Source organism: Gekko japonicus, unplaced genomic scaffold (genome assembly GCF_001447785.1).
Source record: "Gekko japonicus isolate JY-2015 unplaced genomic scaffold, Gekko_japonicus_V1.1 scaffold2213, whole genome shotgun sequence".
Lineage (NCBI taxonomy): Eukaryota > Metazoa > Chordata > Lepidosauria > Squamata > Gekkonidae > Gekko > Gekko japonicus.
In genome coordinates, this window is record NW_015164260.1 from 279,199 (window position 1) to 295,303 (window position 16,105).

At 49.8% G+C, this 16,105-nt stretch overlaps 1 protein-coding gene across 1 annotated transcript in view; it reads right to left on the minus strand.

The window, feature by feature from the left end:
* LOC107108296 (WAS protein family homolog 1-like) overlaps positions 1 to 2,146 on the minus strand; it is a 45,275-nt gene extending 43,129 nt beyond the window's left edge. Inside the window, exon 1 of the mRNA XM_015408716.1 lies at positions 1,997 to 2,146. Within this exon, the coding sequence (XP_015264202.1) occupies positions 1,997 to 2,145 (149 nt within the window). The 5' untranslated portion in view covers position 2,146. The remainder of the gene's footprint in view (positions 1 to 1,996) is intronic.
* Between the last annotated feature and the right edge of the window lie 13,959 nt (positions 2,147 to 16,105).

Here is a 16,105-nt window from a genome sequence, read left to right on the forward strand (position 1 = left end):
AGAGCTGAATCGCAGCAATCACTCCTCCCAACTTCTGAGGAGGATAAAAGGACTCAGAGATTTCCGTTTCTACTTGTGTCCGACAAAATGAGCTGTGACTCTCGAGAGCTTTACACCCTGAAAGTCTTGTTGGCCTCTAAGATGCTACTGGATTCGAACTGAACTGTTTTGCAGCAGCAGCAACAGGAGGAGGAGGAGAGCTGGTTTTTTACACCCCGCTTTTCTCTGTCCTAAGGGGCTTCAAAGTGGCTTACAGTCTCCTTTCCCCTTCCTCTCTGTTGTATGTTAATCTCCAGTAGACAGATCATTATGATCTAAGCTGACAGCTACCTGTCAGCAGGTGGATGGATAGAACAAGTTCCAACCGGTTCAAACTGGCACTGGACAGTGTGCAGTCACAGTGACTCAGCATGACACTGATTGGTGGGACTTTGTATATAAGTGATTGTACAGCTACCATGTATTCTCCTTCTTTGTACTGAATGTCTTGGCGTAGCACTTTGCTTGTGGATATTGTAAATAAAGCCTTTGTATATAGTGTACCACTGGACTGCCTTATTGTGGTTACTATAAGGGGCTCTACAGCAAAGGCTGCAGTGGAAAGCTGGTGAGGCTGGTAAGCTGGGAAGTCCTTAAGGGGCTGTTTTGGGTAGACCCACACGCCTAGCGCAACACTCTCCCCCACAACAGGCACCTTGAGAGGTAGGTGGGGCTAAGAGAGCTCTGAGAGAACTGTGACTGGCCCAAGGTCACCCCGTGGAAGAGTGGGGAATCAAACCGGGTTCTCCAGCTTAGAGGCTGTCTGCCGCTCTTAACCACCACACCACGCTGGCTCTCTGCAGACCAGCATGGCTACCCTCTGAAGCCCCCTGGAGTAAACCTATTCTCCTATTGGTGGTGGGGGGGGTGATAGAGACAACTGTATAGTTCCCCCCTACAGGACAAGTTACACTTTGGGTTGCTGTTGTTTGTTTGCTTTGGGAAAAACAACAAAGGAAAGGTGTCCCCAAACGCACACTGCAGACCTGCTCTGAAACAGCGCATTTTATTTTACAGGTAACTATTTGTGACTGCTTCCACTCATCGTACCCCCCCACACACACACATTTTGTGATGAGCACCACCCACCCACCCCTCCTTTTGTCACTGGTAGCTCCCAAGGCTCTTGAAAAAGAATTAAGACGCTCCCAGGAACCAAGGTCTGCCCTCCCCTACAATACAGTACTTACGTCAACCACAATTTGATAAGACTGCCCAGACTTTACCTACCAATAAATGATCGCTCCCTCTGCATGACTGTTCCATAATCGAGCTGCTGTCAAGCCCCAGCAGATGTTCCGCCTCCCACAAGAAAGGACTGTGCACCAAAGCAACACATCAGACTATCCTAATCAGTGTGTGTGTGGGGGGGAGGACTCCTAGTGTGAGAGATGCTCTAGGCTGGTCCTGCATTGGGCAGGGGGTTGGAATAGATGGCCTGTATGGCCCCTGCCACCTCTATGATTCTATGAGAGGCTCTCTTTGAACTATGCTGGAGCCAGGCCATAAAGTATTTCAAGCACAAACACAGTTTTGGTTATCATCCCCATTTCTACAGGAAAGAAGCCAAACTATATAAGAGGCTTGGTTTCCTTTCCAGCGCGTGAGTATTGCTGGGGGAATTCTGCTTGCTTGGTGATGAAAACAAGATCTGGGGGGGGGGGGAAGTGCCCAGAAATTATCTAGGTAAGAATCTCCCCTAGTGCTAATGATCTGCTGGGGAACAGGTGGGCCTGCATTTGCTGTGCTGTAGCTCGCACATCTGCTCTGCGGAGGAAGAGTGGGTGGCGGGAAGGATCAAGGCGAATTCTGGCTCCAGTTCTTTTCGTCTCCTGGTCCACCGCCGGAAAAGCAGACGGGTCACTCAGAAACAACCAGCCAGTGCAGAGAGCCCAGTTCTCGGCTTTCTAGGCTTTCTTCACAGCCCGCAGCACCCGCCAGCACGGCCAAAACATACCTGTTGAAGATATCAGCCGAGATCGTCTGGAGGTACTGAAGTGCATCAGCTATCTGATGGATGGCTTCTTCCCTGCGGAGATCTGGTTGGATGAGGGGGACGGAGTATGTCTGTCCTTCCACGAAATACGTGTGGGTCACGGTAGCCATTTTGGTCTGAGGGGAAGAAGGAACACCTGATTAAGGTTTGTCTGGGCCTATCGGAGAGCTTTCCACCTAGAAGGGCAAGTTTCTGATCTAGCACCTGTTGAAACACAAGAATAAAGGATGAGCGTTTCGAAGCCGGGAGCGTACAATATGGTGTCACGTGGAAATCTGCAACGGAAGAACCGCCTGACAGAGGAGAAGGCCGTCTCCAAACCTGAACCTGCAGATCCCTATGACTGCATAAGATTGTTATCCATATGGCAACAATTAGAAGTTGTATGCTTACTGGCGGCTCAGAGGTTAAGATGCTGAGCCACAGACCGGAAGGTCTGTAGTTTGGCAGTTCGAGACCCTAGTGCTGCCTGACAGAGAGAGCTCCCATCTCTGGTCCCAGCTCCTGCCAACCTAGCAGTTCAAAAGCAAGAAATTGCCAGTAGATAAACAGGCACTGCTTCAGTGGGAAGTGACCGCGTTCTGTATGACTTAGTCATGCCAGTTCTGGCTCCAGTTCTGTATGTTTAGTCATGCCAGTAACATGACCACAGAAATGTCTGCGGACAGCACTGGCTCTTCGGCTTGGAAACAGAGATGAGCACCGCCCCCTAGAGTCAGATTCGACTGGCTTTCGAGCAAGGGAAACTTTTACCTTTACGCTTACAGAATGAAGCTCACACTCTATGCACCAACCACGGCCTCTAATCATGACAAAAAGTAGAGCAGCAGGGGTTGCAGCAATCTGCGTCCTGCTGGGTGGAATTACAACCCTTGCCATCTCTTCTTCTTGCAGGGCCCACTCCAGGATCGGGAGATCCACACACAGGCAATGCACCACAGTCAGGGCAAATGTCGGGGTGGGGGTGGGGGAGGAAATGTTAGGCAGCTGCCCAGACCCCGCTACCTGTGGATGTGCAGATACTACGCAGCCGCACCAGTCGCAACTTGCCCTCAGTTCAGGGTAGCAGCCATCACTCACCTCCCAGAAGCCAATCCTTCCTCCCTTCTTCGATACACATGCTGCCCCCACAAGCAGAGGTGGATTCCCCTCCTCCCATGATGGGTAGTCAGGAGGGCCGCTGCAGTGCCTGCAGCGTTCTAGCTGTCACTCACCTACCTGAGTTAAGAGCAAAGGCTACCAGGAGGAGCAGCAGTCGACAACTGGAGGGAGAAGGCAGGTGAGCAAGCTGCTGTTGTTCATTCGCCCCGGCAGGTGAGCAAAAAAGCAACAGTGACTATTTATTTATCTAAAGGTAGGAAGAGTCACTGCCTCTCGTTCTCAGTGTCACGGAACCTTACACAGGAGAGGACTTCCAGACAGCATCTTGCTACGGGTTTGCAAACCGAGGGCAATTCTGTGTTGGCTTTTCCCTCCGTTGTTTTACCAAAGGTGCAGCTCAATACCACATTCAAATACCTCGGGGCAATGCCATACTGACTGCATGAAGTGTAGAGGGTACCATAAAACCCGATGGTCAAAGAAAGTGAAAACGGCATGGAGTGTAGAGGGTACTATAAAACCCGATGATCGAGGAAAGTGAAAGCAGCATGGAGTGTAGAGGGTACTATAAAACCCGATGATCAAAGAAAGTGAAAGCGGCATGGAGTGTAGAGGGTACCATAAAACCCGATGATCAAGGAAAGTGAAAGCAGCATGGAGTGTAGCGGGTACTATAAAACCCGATGATCAAAGAAAGTGAAAGCGGCATGCAATGCAGAGGGGAATTTCTATTCCAAGGTGGGTTTGGTAAAACAACGGAGGGAAAAGCCAATGCAGAATGGCTCCAAGACCAGAGAGGACGTAAGCGGGGTGGAGGGTAGAGAGCACAATCCCTCATTTTTGTATGGGGTGCCGGAAAAGATCAGAGGACCCTTCAACCTCTGGGTGGAGGTATTTGCCCAACCCCGCCAACTTGAGCACCCATCCTGCTCCTCTGGAAGGATGTGCTCAGAAGTCAAAGCACAGTTTGCTTCTTGTTAAACGGTCGGCCAGAGGACCATACAAGAGCTTGGCCTTCCCCCGCCAACAGGACATCGCCTTCCCTGCTGATCGGCTCTTTGTTTCCTGCGCTTCTGACAGAGCTGCATCCTCCCGGCGCCAGAATCACTCCCTTTGCGAGAAGATGATAAAGAGAACATCAGACAGTGGGGTCAGAGCAGTTAGCAGCTCCATCATCCAAATAAGTCAGGAGCGTGGAGAGCTATCAATTCGAGATGACAAACCGGAGCTCTGCAACTGCGGGGAGATGAAATGAAAAACATCCCCTTGAAGTTGCTACTAGTTTCGAAAATCAGTATGGGAAAAAAAACCCAATGCCAAATGGTTTTGTGACAGATGCAGGCCAAGCAGAAGATGCCCTCTGCTGAACAAAACCAGGAGCTGTTGCAAACCCAGGGTCCAGGAAGGATAACTGGCGTAATCTCCGATATTCTTGTATATAAAGAGAAATTAGAGCGTGTTCTCAGGCAGGGAGCCTCAAATCACCAACTGGGAGAATCCCCCAATAGCAAGGCAATAATGGTTGGAGGATCTGCACGTGCCAGATACAGGGCTCACCTTGCACAGTCAGTGTATGCCAATAAACATGGTGCGTGTGTGTGTGTCCCATATTGAATAAAGGAATTGGCAAACAAGACTAGAACAAGCCCTGGCTCAGCTGAAGCAAAACGAGGAATACTGCTCAGAAAACCTGGAATTAAATGACAGCCCACACATCTGACGGGTGGCACTTCCAAACAAATAAGAGAAAACAGAAAATCCAGCAAAGACGAAAGCCATCTGTGGGCACAAAGCTCTAAGGCTTGTGCACTCTCTACCCACACCCAACAGAAAAGCCGAGTTACACCAACAATGGAAATCCCACCCAGCACCATTTCAAATGCTTCTCTCTCTGAAGCCGTAAAGGACTAGACAGTTGCTGGGCGTTCAAAAACAACATCTACATTTTGTGCCGGGCATCCCGTTCTCTACTCACAGGAGGGAGAGCTGGGACAGCACAGAGGTTAGGAGGACTGTGAGCTAGGGGGTATCTGTTTGGGCCAGTGCTTCAGAGGTGGCTGAGTTAGGCTCCAGTTAGGTTTACAGATTCCATGGGTCAGCAGATGGGTGTCCATCCAGACTGTCACACAGGATAACAGGATATCTTATCTTTTCAGTTCTCAGTGCAGACCTGGAGCGCTGACAGAGGGAAGGAAGGACTTCTGCTTTCCATCCCTTGCCATTTTCAACAGAGGAAACAGCCGCAGGGAGGGGGGGGGCTGTTTGCTTCTGTTCTCTGGCTCCACTGGCACTAAACGGTGGTTGATATTAAGCTGTACCCAGGGCCAGAGAACGGGGCAGGGTCATCCATGGCCATTTCTCCTGGCGAAAACAGTGAGGGAGGGAAGCCACAAGTCCCTCCTCCCTCCTCTTGCAGTGCTCCGGAGCGAAAGGGAGAACTCGAAGACACCTTGTTTTCCGCATGACAGTGAGTAGGGACAGGTACCTGTGTTCTGACCCCTGCAAGCTGTAAATGTCTCATCTGAGCTTTAGCCTCCAGCAACTGAACTAACAACGCTGCAATACCTTCGAGATGAATGACTTACTTCGTTGTAGCAGAAGAATACAATTAGTCTTCAGGATGCCACAACACTTGGGGTTGGTGGTCCTAGACAGACATCACAAATTTTGTTCCTTTTAGACAACTTACTTTCAACACACGCATACTGGAACGTGCAAATGCTTCTGACACTGCTTTGCTACGCTATCGAGACTTATTTGCATTGGCCAGTAGATCTGGCTGCACGTGGTTGGGGGGGGGGGGACATTAGGCACTCTGCTCCAGATGAGCAAAAAACAGATAGGAAAGCCCTGCAAGAGAGCCAGGCAAACTGATTCGGCAGAGCTACTTGGGGCGTGGATGGGTGGAGATCTCTCAGTCTCCAAGCCAAGAATCCTTCAATTTGCATTTATTTAGAATAAGCAAGGAGGTGGTAGCTACCTAGGTAAGTCAAAATGAAAATGGGGGGGGGGGTAGTGACGAAGCCTATTTATATCCAGCTTTAATTAAAGTGTTCCACAGTGTTATTAAGCAGCAATCAAAGATGCAGATGGTACTGATTTGATTGGCAAGAGTTTCGCCGCGCTGAATAATAAGAAACTTTGCCCCTATAAATAGGTCTCATCATCATCATCATCTGATGGGTGGAAGGAAGTGATGTGCGGGGGGGGTGGGGGGGGAGAGGGATGCATAAGTACAGGTGTAATTAGGCCCTTGAGCAGCCAGCACTTCACAGCTCTCCCCATTACCTGCCACTTGTCTAAATGCAGCTCCAGTGCTCACAAGCCAAGCCTGGATGAAGACCTTCGGAGCCAAGATCAAGTTAATTTGAACAGCTTTCGCCTTCCCTTCCCTGGGGCACGCTGGCCTGCCACTGTCCAAACACATTGTCCTGCAGTGGCAAGGGCCAGGTGGCGTTGGTCTCCCAAGGCGTGAAGTGGGCAAGAGGGTCCCAACGGCGACCACGTCTCCAGCGGTGTCCTCCACACCCAATCGCATGGCGGGCTGATTAAAATGGGCAGCCAGAATTCTCCAGACATATGAAGGAGCTGGTGGGAGGCAGCGGAGAGCCGGAAAGCTGTACGGAATACAGTTGTGGGCGGTCCCCTTGGAAACGAGCTCCAGAGGCCGGTCCACTTGTGAGCGGGAAGTGTCCCCTGGTGACTGGGATGCAGAATTGCCTGCTCCATCACAGGCAGAAAGCTTGTGGACTCCGTCTCTGAACAAGGCCCCTTCCACCGAGCGGTACAACAGAGGGAACTTTGCAACGCCATTGCCTGTGAATCCCCCCATTGTGACTGCCAGAAAGGTGTCGCCCATGGTCACCTGGCCTTGAGTGAGGAGAGCCCACCTGTTGGAACAACAAGCACCTGCCTTCCTGTTTTGCAATTCACTTCCAGGAAGGTGGAAGTAGGGGAGGTGCTGCGGCTCAGGGGAGGAGCCTCTGCCTGGCATGCGGAAGGTCCCAGGTTCAATCCCCCGCCTCTCCAGTCTAAAGAATCTGGCAACAGGTGACATGAAAGACCTCTGCCTGAGAACCTGGAGAGCCCCTGCCAGTCTGACTAGGCAGTGCTGACTCCAATGGACCAAGGGGTCTGATGCAGTATAAGGCAGCTTTGTGTGAAGGAGGGGTGTTTCTTCCACGGGTGCAGAAGAGTTGCGGAGACAGCAAGGAATCAGCAGGAGGACTGGGTTTACCTCGTTACGTCTATTATCTGCTGTCTTGGGAACGAACTACTAAAAGGAAGGGTGGTGGTGGAAAGCGCTGACCAATCACGGCCAACTTATGTTGATTCCGTAGGGATGTCAAAGTAAGAGATGAACAGAGATGGTTTGCCGCTGCCTGACTCTGTGCAGCAACTTTGGACTTCCTTGGCAGTCTCCCATCCAAATGACAACCAGGGCCGGCCCTGCTTACCTTCCGAGATCTGACAAGATTGGACCAGCCTAGGCTATGCAGCTCATGGCAAAAGGATGGCTAGATATATGTAAATAAAATGAAGACATGTGCCTTTTGGATGCCTTCGTGAAGGATCTTTTGGTGATGCATCGTCACGTGACAACAGCAAGAACAGAGAGCGTCAGTGTGGCGTCGTGGTTTGGGTGTTGGACTGGGACCCGGGAGACCCAGGTTCAAATCCCCCCTCTGCCATGGAAGCTTGCCGGGTGACTTTGGGCCAGTCACACACACTAGCCTCACCAACCTCCCAGGGAAGCTAGAACGGGGAGGGCAGTGAGCTGCTTTGGCTCCCCAAGTGGGGAGAAATGTGGGATATAAATTACTAAATTAATATTTGCTAGTCAAGCCATTCACGTGCTGCTCATGATGGGACAGGGAGAAGATGTCAGCCAAACAACAGCCCTTGGAACTGATCTCTCAGCTCTGTGCCTTAGGCTCCTGTAGCCAAGGCTATCCTTACCCGCACCACAGCTTATCTTGCTTCACTCTTCTGTTGCTGCCACTTCTTTAGCTTACTTCCAATTCGTCTCAGGGCAGATTAATTAAAGCTTTTTGAGCTCCGTCTCCTCCCCCCCACACACACACAACAATTTCAGCACACCTGATGGCCTCACTGCCCAGAACCATCACCTACTGCACAGGTGAGCATGCAGCGATCCTCGCACGCATCCTGCTGCCGACTGCAAAGAGCGGTGAGTCACCCTCGTGATCCAACACTGCTATTCAGAGAGGAAACACAACTGCCTGACCACCCCTAAAACCTGGGGTGAAAGTTAGCTGGTACGGGCTGGAATGGAGTACCAGTAAGAAAGCGGCGAAAATGGAGGGGAAAACCCCCAAACAAGTGGCCAAAGTGGTACCTCTTGCTATCGCCACGAGTCTCCCCATAACAGACGGTGCCAATAAGAAATTTAAGTTACTTTCATACTTCCCTGTAACCACACACGGGGAAAACATCATGGAAATTAATCATCGGCTCAGGGACGGGTTGTAGACCAGAGGTCCTGCTTGGCATGCGGCAGGTCCAGGTTCAATCCCCGGCATCCCCAGCTAAAACATCAGGTGGTAGGCAGGACCGTAGCCAGGATTTTTAAATTCAGGGGGGCTTTAAATAAGTCAGGGGGCACCCCGCACTCCCCCCCCCACCCCCAATGGAGTGTCACAAATAAAATTAAAAATTGGAAGTTGGGGGGGGCTGGATGGGAAGCCAGGGGGCCTTGGCAGTAAGTCAGGGGGCCAGGCCCCAAGATGCCCCACTGGAGCTCCGGGCCTGGTGGTAGGTGATGGGAAGGACTCTGACCCAAGACCCTGGAGAGCCGCTGCCAGTCTGAGTAGACAATACTGGCCCTGATGGACCAACGGTCTGATTCAGTAGAAGGCAGCTTCCCGTGTTCTTCACAAAGCAGATTGAGGGGAGAATGTATGTATAGGAACAGTCTCCCTACAGAAGCTGAAGGGGACACACGAGGATCCTCCATCAGAGAGCACTCAACCCATTGAAATCGGGGCTGCAAATGGGGAGAAGGATCCACTTGCCTCAAGATCTCGTCCCCGGCCCCCCCCCGGGACCTCAGAGAATCCCCTTTTTAGTTACTTCCTGAGGTCCCAGATACATTCCAGATATCTATATACATTAGCGGTGGTGAACTAGAAGTAATCTCACCTCCATGGCCCTGTCAAACACAGTGGGTTGGCCCCAAACTAAGCTGGCAATTTCCATGGACTCTCCTTTCCCACCGTAGATTCCCACCCCCCATGTCATTCTTCAGGGTCCCTATTCCCCAGGAGCAGTACTCCATGGAGACCGGTGGGCTGTAATGGGAATGGGGAGGCAGGAAAAGTTCTGCTCCACTGATGGAAAATTTAGTTTGGATCCAACCCGGCATGTTTCCTCCCAGAGAGATCAAAGCAGACGAAGACGAAGACGAAGACGAAGACGAAGAAGAAGAAGAAGAAGAAGAAGAAGAAGAAGAAGAAGAAGAAGAAGAAGAGATTAGATTTATACCCTGCCCTTCACTACCCAAGGGAGTCTCAGAGGTGTCTCAGAGCGGCTTGCAAACTCCTTTCCCTTCCCCTCCCCACAACAGACACCCTGTGAGGTAGGTGGGGCTGAGAGAGCTCTTGAAAGGAAACTGCTCTTTTTCAAGGACAGCTCTTATCAGAACTAGGGCTTGCCCAACGTCATCCAGCCAGGTGCAAGTGGAGGAGTGGGGAATCAAACCCAGTTCTCCCAGATTAGAGTCCGCACACTTAACCACTACACCAAACTGGCTCCCAAAGTAGTTATCTTGGTGGTGGAAAGTGGTGGGAAAGTGCCGTCAAGTCACAGCTGACTTATGGCGACCCTCTAAGGTTTTCAAGGCAAGAGAGGTTCAGAGGTGGCTTTGCCATTGCCTGCCTCCACATCACGGCCCTGGTATTCCTTGGTTTCCCATCCAAATACTGACCCTGCTTGGCTTCCAAGATCTGATGAGATCGGGCTAACCTGGGCTATCCAGGTCAGGCCAGTGATGTTAGGGAAGACCATTTTTGTGCCAGACAGTTGCTCCTTTCCTGTCCAATTCACCTTTCATGATTTGACCACCATGCTTGGAAGGGCTTCAAAACAGGTCATCCCATAGCTTTCCCCAAATTTTGCAAGCAACATTAACTTCTGGGCCACAGCATTTATTGGTCAAGCAATGTTCCCTCTAAGCTGTGGAGTAGGGTTCCCAAACGGCGGCGGGGGATCCGCGCGTGTTCGCAGGATCGCTGCCGCAGGGGACAGCAATCCGCGCTGCACCGGCGTCGCCAGGATGTGCATCCTTCCTGAGTGAAGACAAAAATCTGTGAGCTGGAGGCTAAAAAACGGTGAGCTAGCTCACACTAACTCAGCTTACAGGGAACACTGAGAGACCAAAAGCATATTCCTGCTTGGGGATGAATCCTTTGAAAATATTTTCCTCTGAGGCAGCATCAAGGAATTGACCTATGGGGGGGGGGGAGGTTTACCATCATGGTTCAGGGTGTATTGATACTACGGGTAACCCTGGTAACTTTTAAGTACTAGCTCAGCAAAGACCCCGCCAATGCAGAACCGGAAGAGCGATGTTCAAAATATTTTTACTTCTTTTATAAAATAGCTTTTGTCTCTCTCGTGTCTGTCTCTGTGTCAATAAAAATACCATTCTTGGTTGAAATGCTCTTAACGGGTGCAGTCAGTCCTGCACAATCGATAATGTACACACTTTCCTAGAAACTTGAGAAACACTTCTAATCTGAAGAGGGGAGAGTTAGCAAAGCTGTGCAAACAATGGGGGAGGGTGCTAAGCCTCCACCAGGTTATTAATGGGCTCTCCTGAGCACTCACTCGAAAAAGGAATACCTGCTGTTTGGGAGTAGAAATCGCCCACAAGGGTTTAGTGACTGGTAAGAAACTGTGCAGTAAATCCCAAATGATATTTTAGTCAAAAGCCACTAGACTCTGCATAAAGGAATAGTCAAACTCATGTCGGTTATCAGAACAGCCTTCCAGATGTTACACGGATCTTGAAAGATGCCCTTCCCCGTAGCCAGAGAATTATTTCCTTGAGGTCACATGTTTCTTACATGGCCTATATTTACTTCCTCTGTAGAGTCCGCCTGTCTTATGCAAGACAGTTAATGGAATCAGAGAATCGCAGAGTTCGAAGGGGCCATACTGGCCCTCTAGTCCAACCCCCTGCTCAATGCAGGATCAGCCTAGAGCATCCCTGACGTGTTTGTCCAGCTGCTGCTTCAAGACTGCCAGTGAGGGGGAGCTCGCCACCTCCCTAGGCATCTGATCCCACTGTGGCACAACTCTTACTGTCCAAAAAGTTTCTCCTAAGATCCAGCCGGTACCTTCCTGCCCTTAATTTAAACCCATGATTGCGAGTCCTCTCCTCTGCTGCCAGCAGGAACAGCTCCCTGCCCTCCTCTAAGTGACAGCCCTTCAACTACTTAAAGAAAGCAATCATGTCACCCCTCAGCCTCCTCTTCTCCAGACTGAACAGTCCCAAGTCCCTCCGCCTTTCCTCACAGGGCTTGGTCTCCAGGCCCCCGATCATCCTCATCGCTCTCCTCTGCACCCACCCCATTCTGTCCACATCATTTTTGATGTGTACAGCAGAACTATGATATCTTGTGGGACTATGACATCCTACTTATCCTGTACTCTATGTGTGTGTATGGACGTACGGGTCCTGAAGCCTGGCCAGCAAGCAGCCGTGCGGGAAAATGACGGATCCAGCCAGAAGACGTCTACACCAGGCAGTGACGGTGTGTGCAATTAAAATGAATATATGTTGTCTTCCCTATCCCCTACAAACATTGTTAGTCCCTTGTCTATATTGAGTAACTGTACATCGCTTTGAGCCCACTGGGGAAAGTGATTAATAAATGGAAAGTATAAAAAAAGTGTTTGAGAGAAAGACAGAGAGAGTAAAAGAGACTGGCCTAAGGTCAGCCCCAATATTCAGAGCAGAGTGAAGATTTGAACTCGTGTCTCCCATATCCCAGAGCATAATAACCATCCAGGATGCTACAGTGACTCCTGGGACACTCTAGTAGAGTGTCATTGTACAACACCATCTTAGAGGGTTCTTTGTCTTCATTCACTCCAAAAAGCAGAAGCAGCATATTTGTGCTGTTCTGAAAATAACCAACTGCAACCAATTCACGTTGCACATTTCAAGGGTGGCTTGCCTTGCCCCATTTAAGACAGAACGCGGAGCAGCAAACGAAGACAGTGTCATTCAGTTCCCAGGTGGCTCACTACCCCATGTGAACAAACAGGCACTGCCATCTCAGACCGCCTGGATGCCGCCTGCTGCTCCATAGCTCAGTGTACAAACGGACGAGACCTTTTGACACATAAACTGTAAATCTGATCCGCGCCTGAGCAAAGCTGTTGATGTGTCTTGAAACAGAATTTTGCTCTACCCACACAGGTTGAAAGTCAGAGCAAATGAGGGTGGAGGAGCACCGTGTCTGTACCTAGACTCCAAACGCATATCTGTTCCTGCTTTAAGCTGGCTGAATATTTACTCTCTGAAGGGAATCCTAGCAGCAGAGATGAGGATGGGCTCTGTATTCCTAATGGGGAAAAAAAAATCTACTGGTATCTCCTAACAAATTAAAGTCTCTGTGATTCTTTGAGGGACACCAGCATAGTCAGAAATGATGCTAAGATCAGGACAGCAGATAAGGCCGTGTGAAGCCTCCTTTCCCAGCTACCCTTCTTTCCCCATCCATGTTTATTTTCTCTGCACTACACAATCACAGCCAGAGAACATACCTTCCACGTCCATCGACTGCCAGGAAGCCTCTGGAGAATATACTAAGCACAGGCAACCCTCTCCAACACCAGAGTGGATTAATTTAAAATCAAGTCAATTTACATAACGATTGAAGTCACCAGGGAAAACAGGCTGGTTTCCATCAAGGTGGGGTTTCCATTTCAATTGCTGCTATTCTATTCCGTTGGCACCTGTGCATTCCCTCCCGCATCAAGGCAAGAGCCTCATACATCAGCCTAATGGTGCTTTCACCGGAGAAGTGCTCAGGTGCCGAGAGAATAGTAGCAATCAATTCATGGTTCTCTTAATTTAAAAGTGCATAGCTAATTCGCCACAAGGCCCCCCCAAAAAAAATAAAATCTTTAAACATGTCTTAAATGTTTATCTAAATATTTTGAACGCTGCAAGAAACGATACCCATTCATATCACAGCAAACGATCAAATATTGTCATCACATTATCAAATTATATCACAGCAACCGATTGCTAACTTATTGCTCATCACCCCTCCCCACCCAAAGGGTCTTCTTTTACAACATGGAGCCTTGGTTGGCTGTCCACAGGTCCTGGTTGGAATCAACGTCCCAGGTTGCTCCCGCCCAGTGTTCCTTCCTGCTGTAGTCCGTCCTCTTTCTGGGCAGCCCGGCTCTGTCCCGCAAAACTGAATATTCTCAACTAGAAGCGGGTAATATTTAACAGGCAGATTGTTCTTCCCGAGATGGGAGGTAAATCTCCAAGCAACCTGACTGATGGAATGAGTAACGAGTAAGTTCCTAGTGTATGCCGAATGAAAAGGTCACCTGGGCGGATCACTGGCGCCTTCCAAGTGACGGGACCCCAGCATGAACACAACAATGTACATAAGAACATAAGAGATGCCAATGTTGGATCAGGCCAAAGGCCCATCCAGTCCAACACTCTGTGTCACACAGTGGCCAGAAATACCAGGTGCCATCAGGAGGTCCACCAGTGGGGCCAGGATACTAGAAGCCCTCCCACTGTTGACACCCCCCAAGCACCAAGAAGACAGAGCATCACTTGCCCCAGAGCCCCTATCTATACCTTGTGGCTAATAGCCACTGATGGACCTCGGCTCCATTACATTACATAAACCACTGAGCTCGATGACTGAGAAAACGTTTTCCCACAGTTTTTTCCCCCCTTCACGTTTCCTGAAAGGGTCATGACTTCAGTTTTTAAAGAGATGATCCATTTGTATTAGGTTCAGATTTCTCTGTTAACCCAGTTTTTCTTTTTTCCCCCAAAAGAGAAAGATTACAGATGTATTTTTTCAAACGCATTTTAAAAATGAAGTGGGCAGCCTGCCCATTCCAAAAAGTAATTGGATTGTACCGATTTTTTTTGACATTCATTGGTAAATAACTAAATCAGGCTTCTTCTAACCAGAGCAACACTTGGGACTGCCTCCCCACGCTCATCCTCCAAAACCCCTGTCCTAAAAGCGAGAGAGCTGCAAGAAGCCGGGGGACTTGATCCCTCCCCAGCGTCCGCCAGCGGTGAAAGCCCCAAGGGGAGGGGCTGGCAGGGGACAAAATACTCCGTTTCTTCCGATTGATTCTTCTGTTGCCCTGGAAATCAGTAAGCTGGAAAAGTAAATGCAGGTTGGGCTGCTTTTGGTCGAGATTATCTCAGGATGGGGTCACTGCGGAAGTTATTAAGAGACGAAATTGCTTTCCAGCAATAATAATAAAAAAAACCCCTCGCTTCACACACTTGCTCCCCAGCCACAGAATGCAGCGCTGCATTACAGAATCTCTTAACGGCGGCCCCTGGGAGAGGAAGAGGAGGAGGAGAGTTATAACTCCAGCCTGCCAACTTTAATCTACTGGTAGTCTATGCATTCTGTTTCGTTCAGCCTGGCTTCCTGGAACCCGCAACGTCTCCAAACCAAGTTCCTTTTGGCTAAACTCTGGCTCTCCATTAGCCACATTCTTCATCTGAGCACACAACACAAGACAAAGAACACAGAGGCATTTACGCACGCGCTTTCCTTGTATGCCGGAGGGGGGGGAACAGTGAATGCCCCAGACGGCTTTTCTCTGCTCTGTAGAAGTTAAACAATAAGCATCCACTATGGAAGAAATCCTTGACCTAGATAGCCCGGGCTAGGGTTAGGGTTAGTCCAATCTCGGGTTAGGGTTAGTCCAATCTCAGAAGCTAAGCAGGGTCATCCCTGGTTAGTACTTGGGTGGAAGTCCAGGGTTGCTATGCAGAGGCAGGCTATGGCAAACCATCTCTTCATTTGTTGGCTTGGAAACCTAGGGGTCACCAGAAGTCGGCTATGACTTGACAGCAAGACACACACATACACAAACCACCAGGGAATGGAATGGAACTATGCAGCAGGTATACCCTGGGGTTTGGGGAAAAGATCGACTGAGATTCTCCCCTGGAGCGTTTCCCCCCCACTGAGCCTCTGCTCCTGGAATCCTGCCACCCTGGGTAACTGTAGGTCTATTCAGAGAGGGTCAACCCTCGGCTTCCTTGTTCACCTCCGCCAGCATCTCATGAGGTGTCCTTTGGAAAGCTTCTCTCTTAGAAGCTCGACCTCCACCCACACTGAGAAGTGACACTGCTGTCGTACCTCATGGCGGCTATAAAGACTGCTGAGGTCCTGTGAGGCCCTTGAACTTTCTCACAAATTATAATGTATTAAATATTAATAGTTAGTAAAAGCAACTCTTGAGAGTCCCTTGGACTGCAAGAAGATCAAATCAGTCAATCCTAAAAGAAATCAACCCTGACTGTTCCCTGGAAGGCCAGATGATGAAACTGAAGCTCAAATACTTTGGCCACCCCATGGGGTCGCGAAGAGTTGGACTCGACTGTGCGACTGAACAACAACGACAACAAATAGCAACCTTCCTTTGTTGTTAGGCTTATACCTCCAACAGGGAAGCAACATCAGCTCCTCAAGAGCCCTGCATGAGAGGTTCTGGCTGTTTCACTTCAGGTGTATTGACGAAACATGCATGAAGCTGCCTTCTACTGAATCAGACCCTTGGTCCATCAGGGTCAGTGTTGTCTAATCAGACTGGCAGCAGCTTCTCCAGGGTCTCAGGTGGAGGTCTTTCCCATCACCTAATCCCCAATCTTTTATAGTGGAGACACCACGGATAGAACACGGGACCTTCTGCATGCAAAGCAGAGGG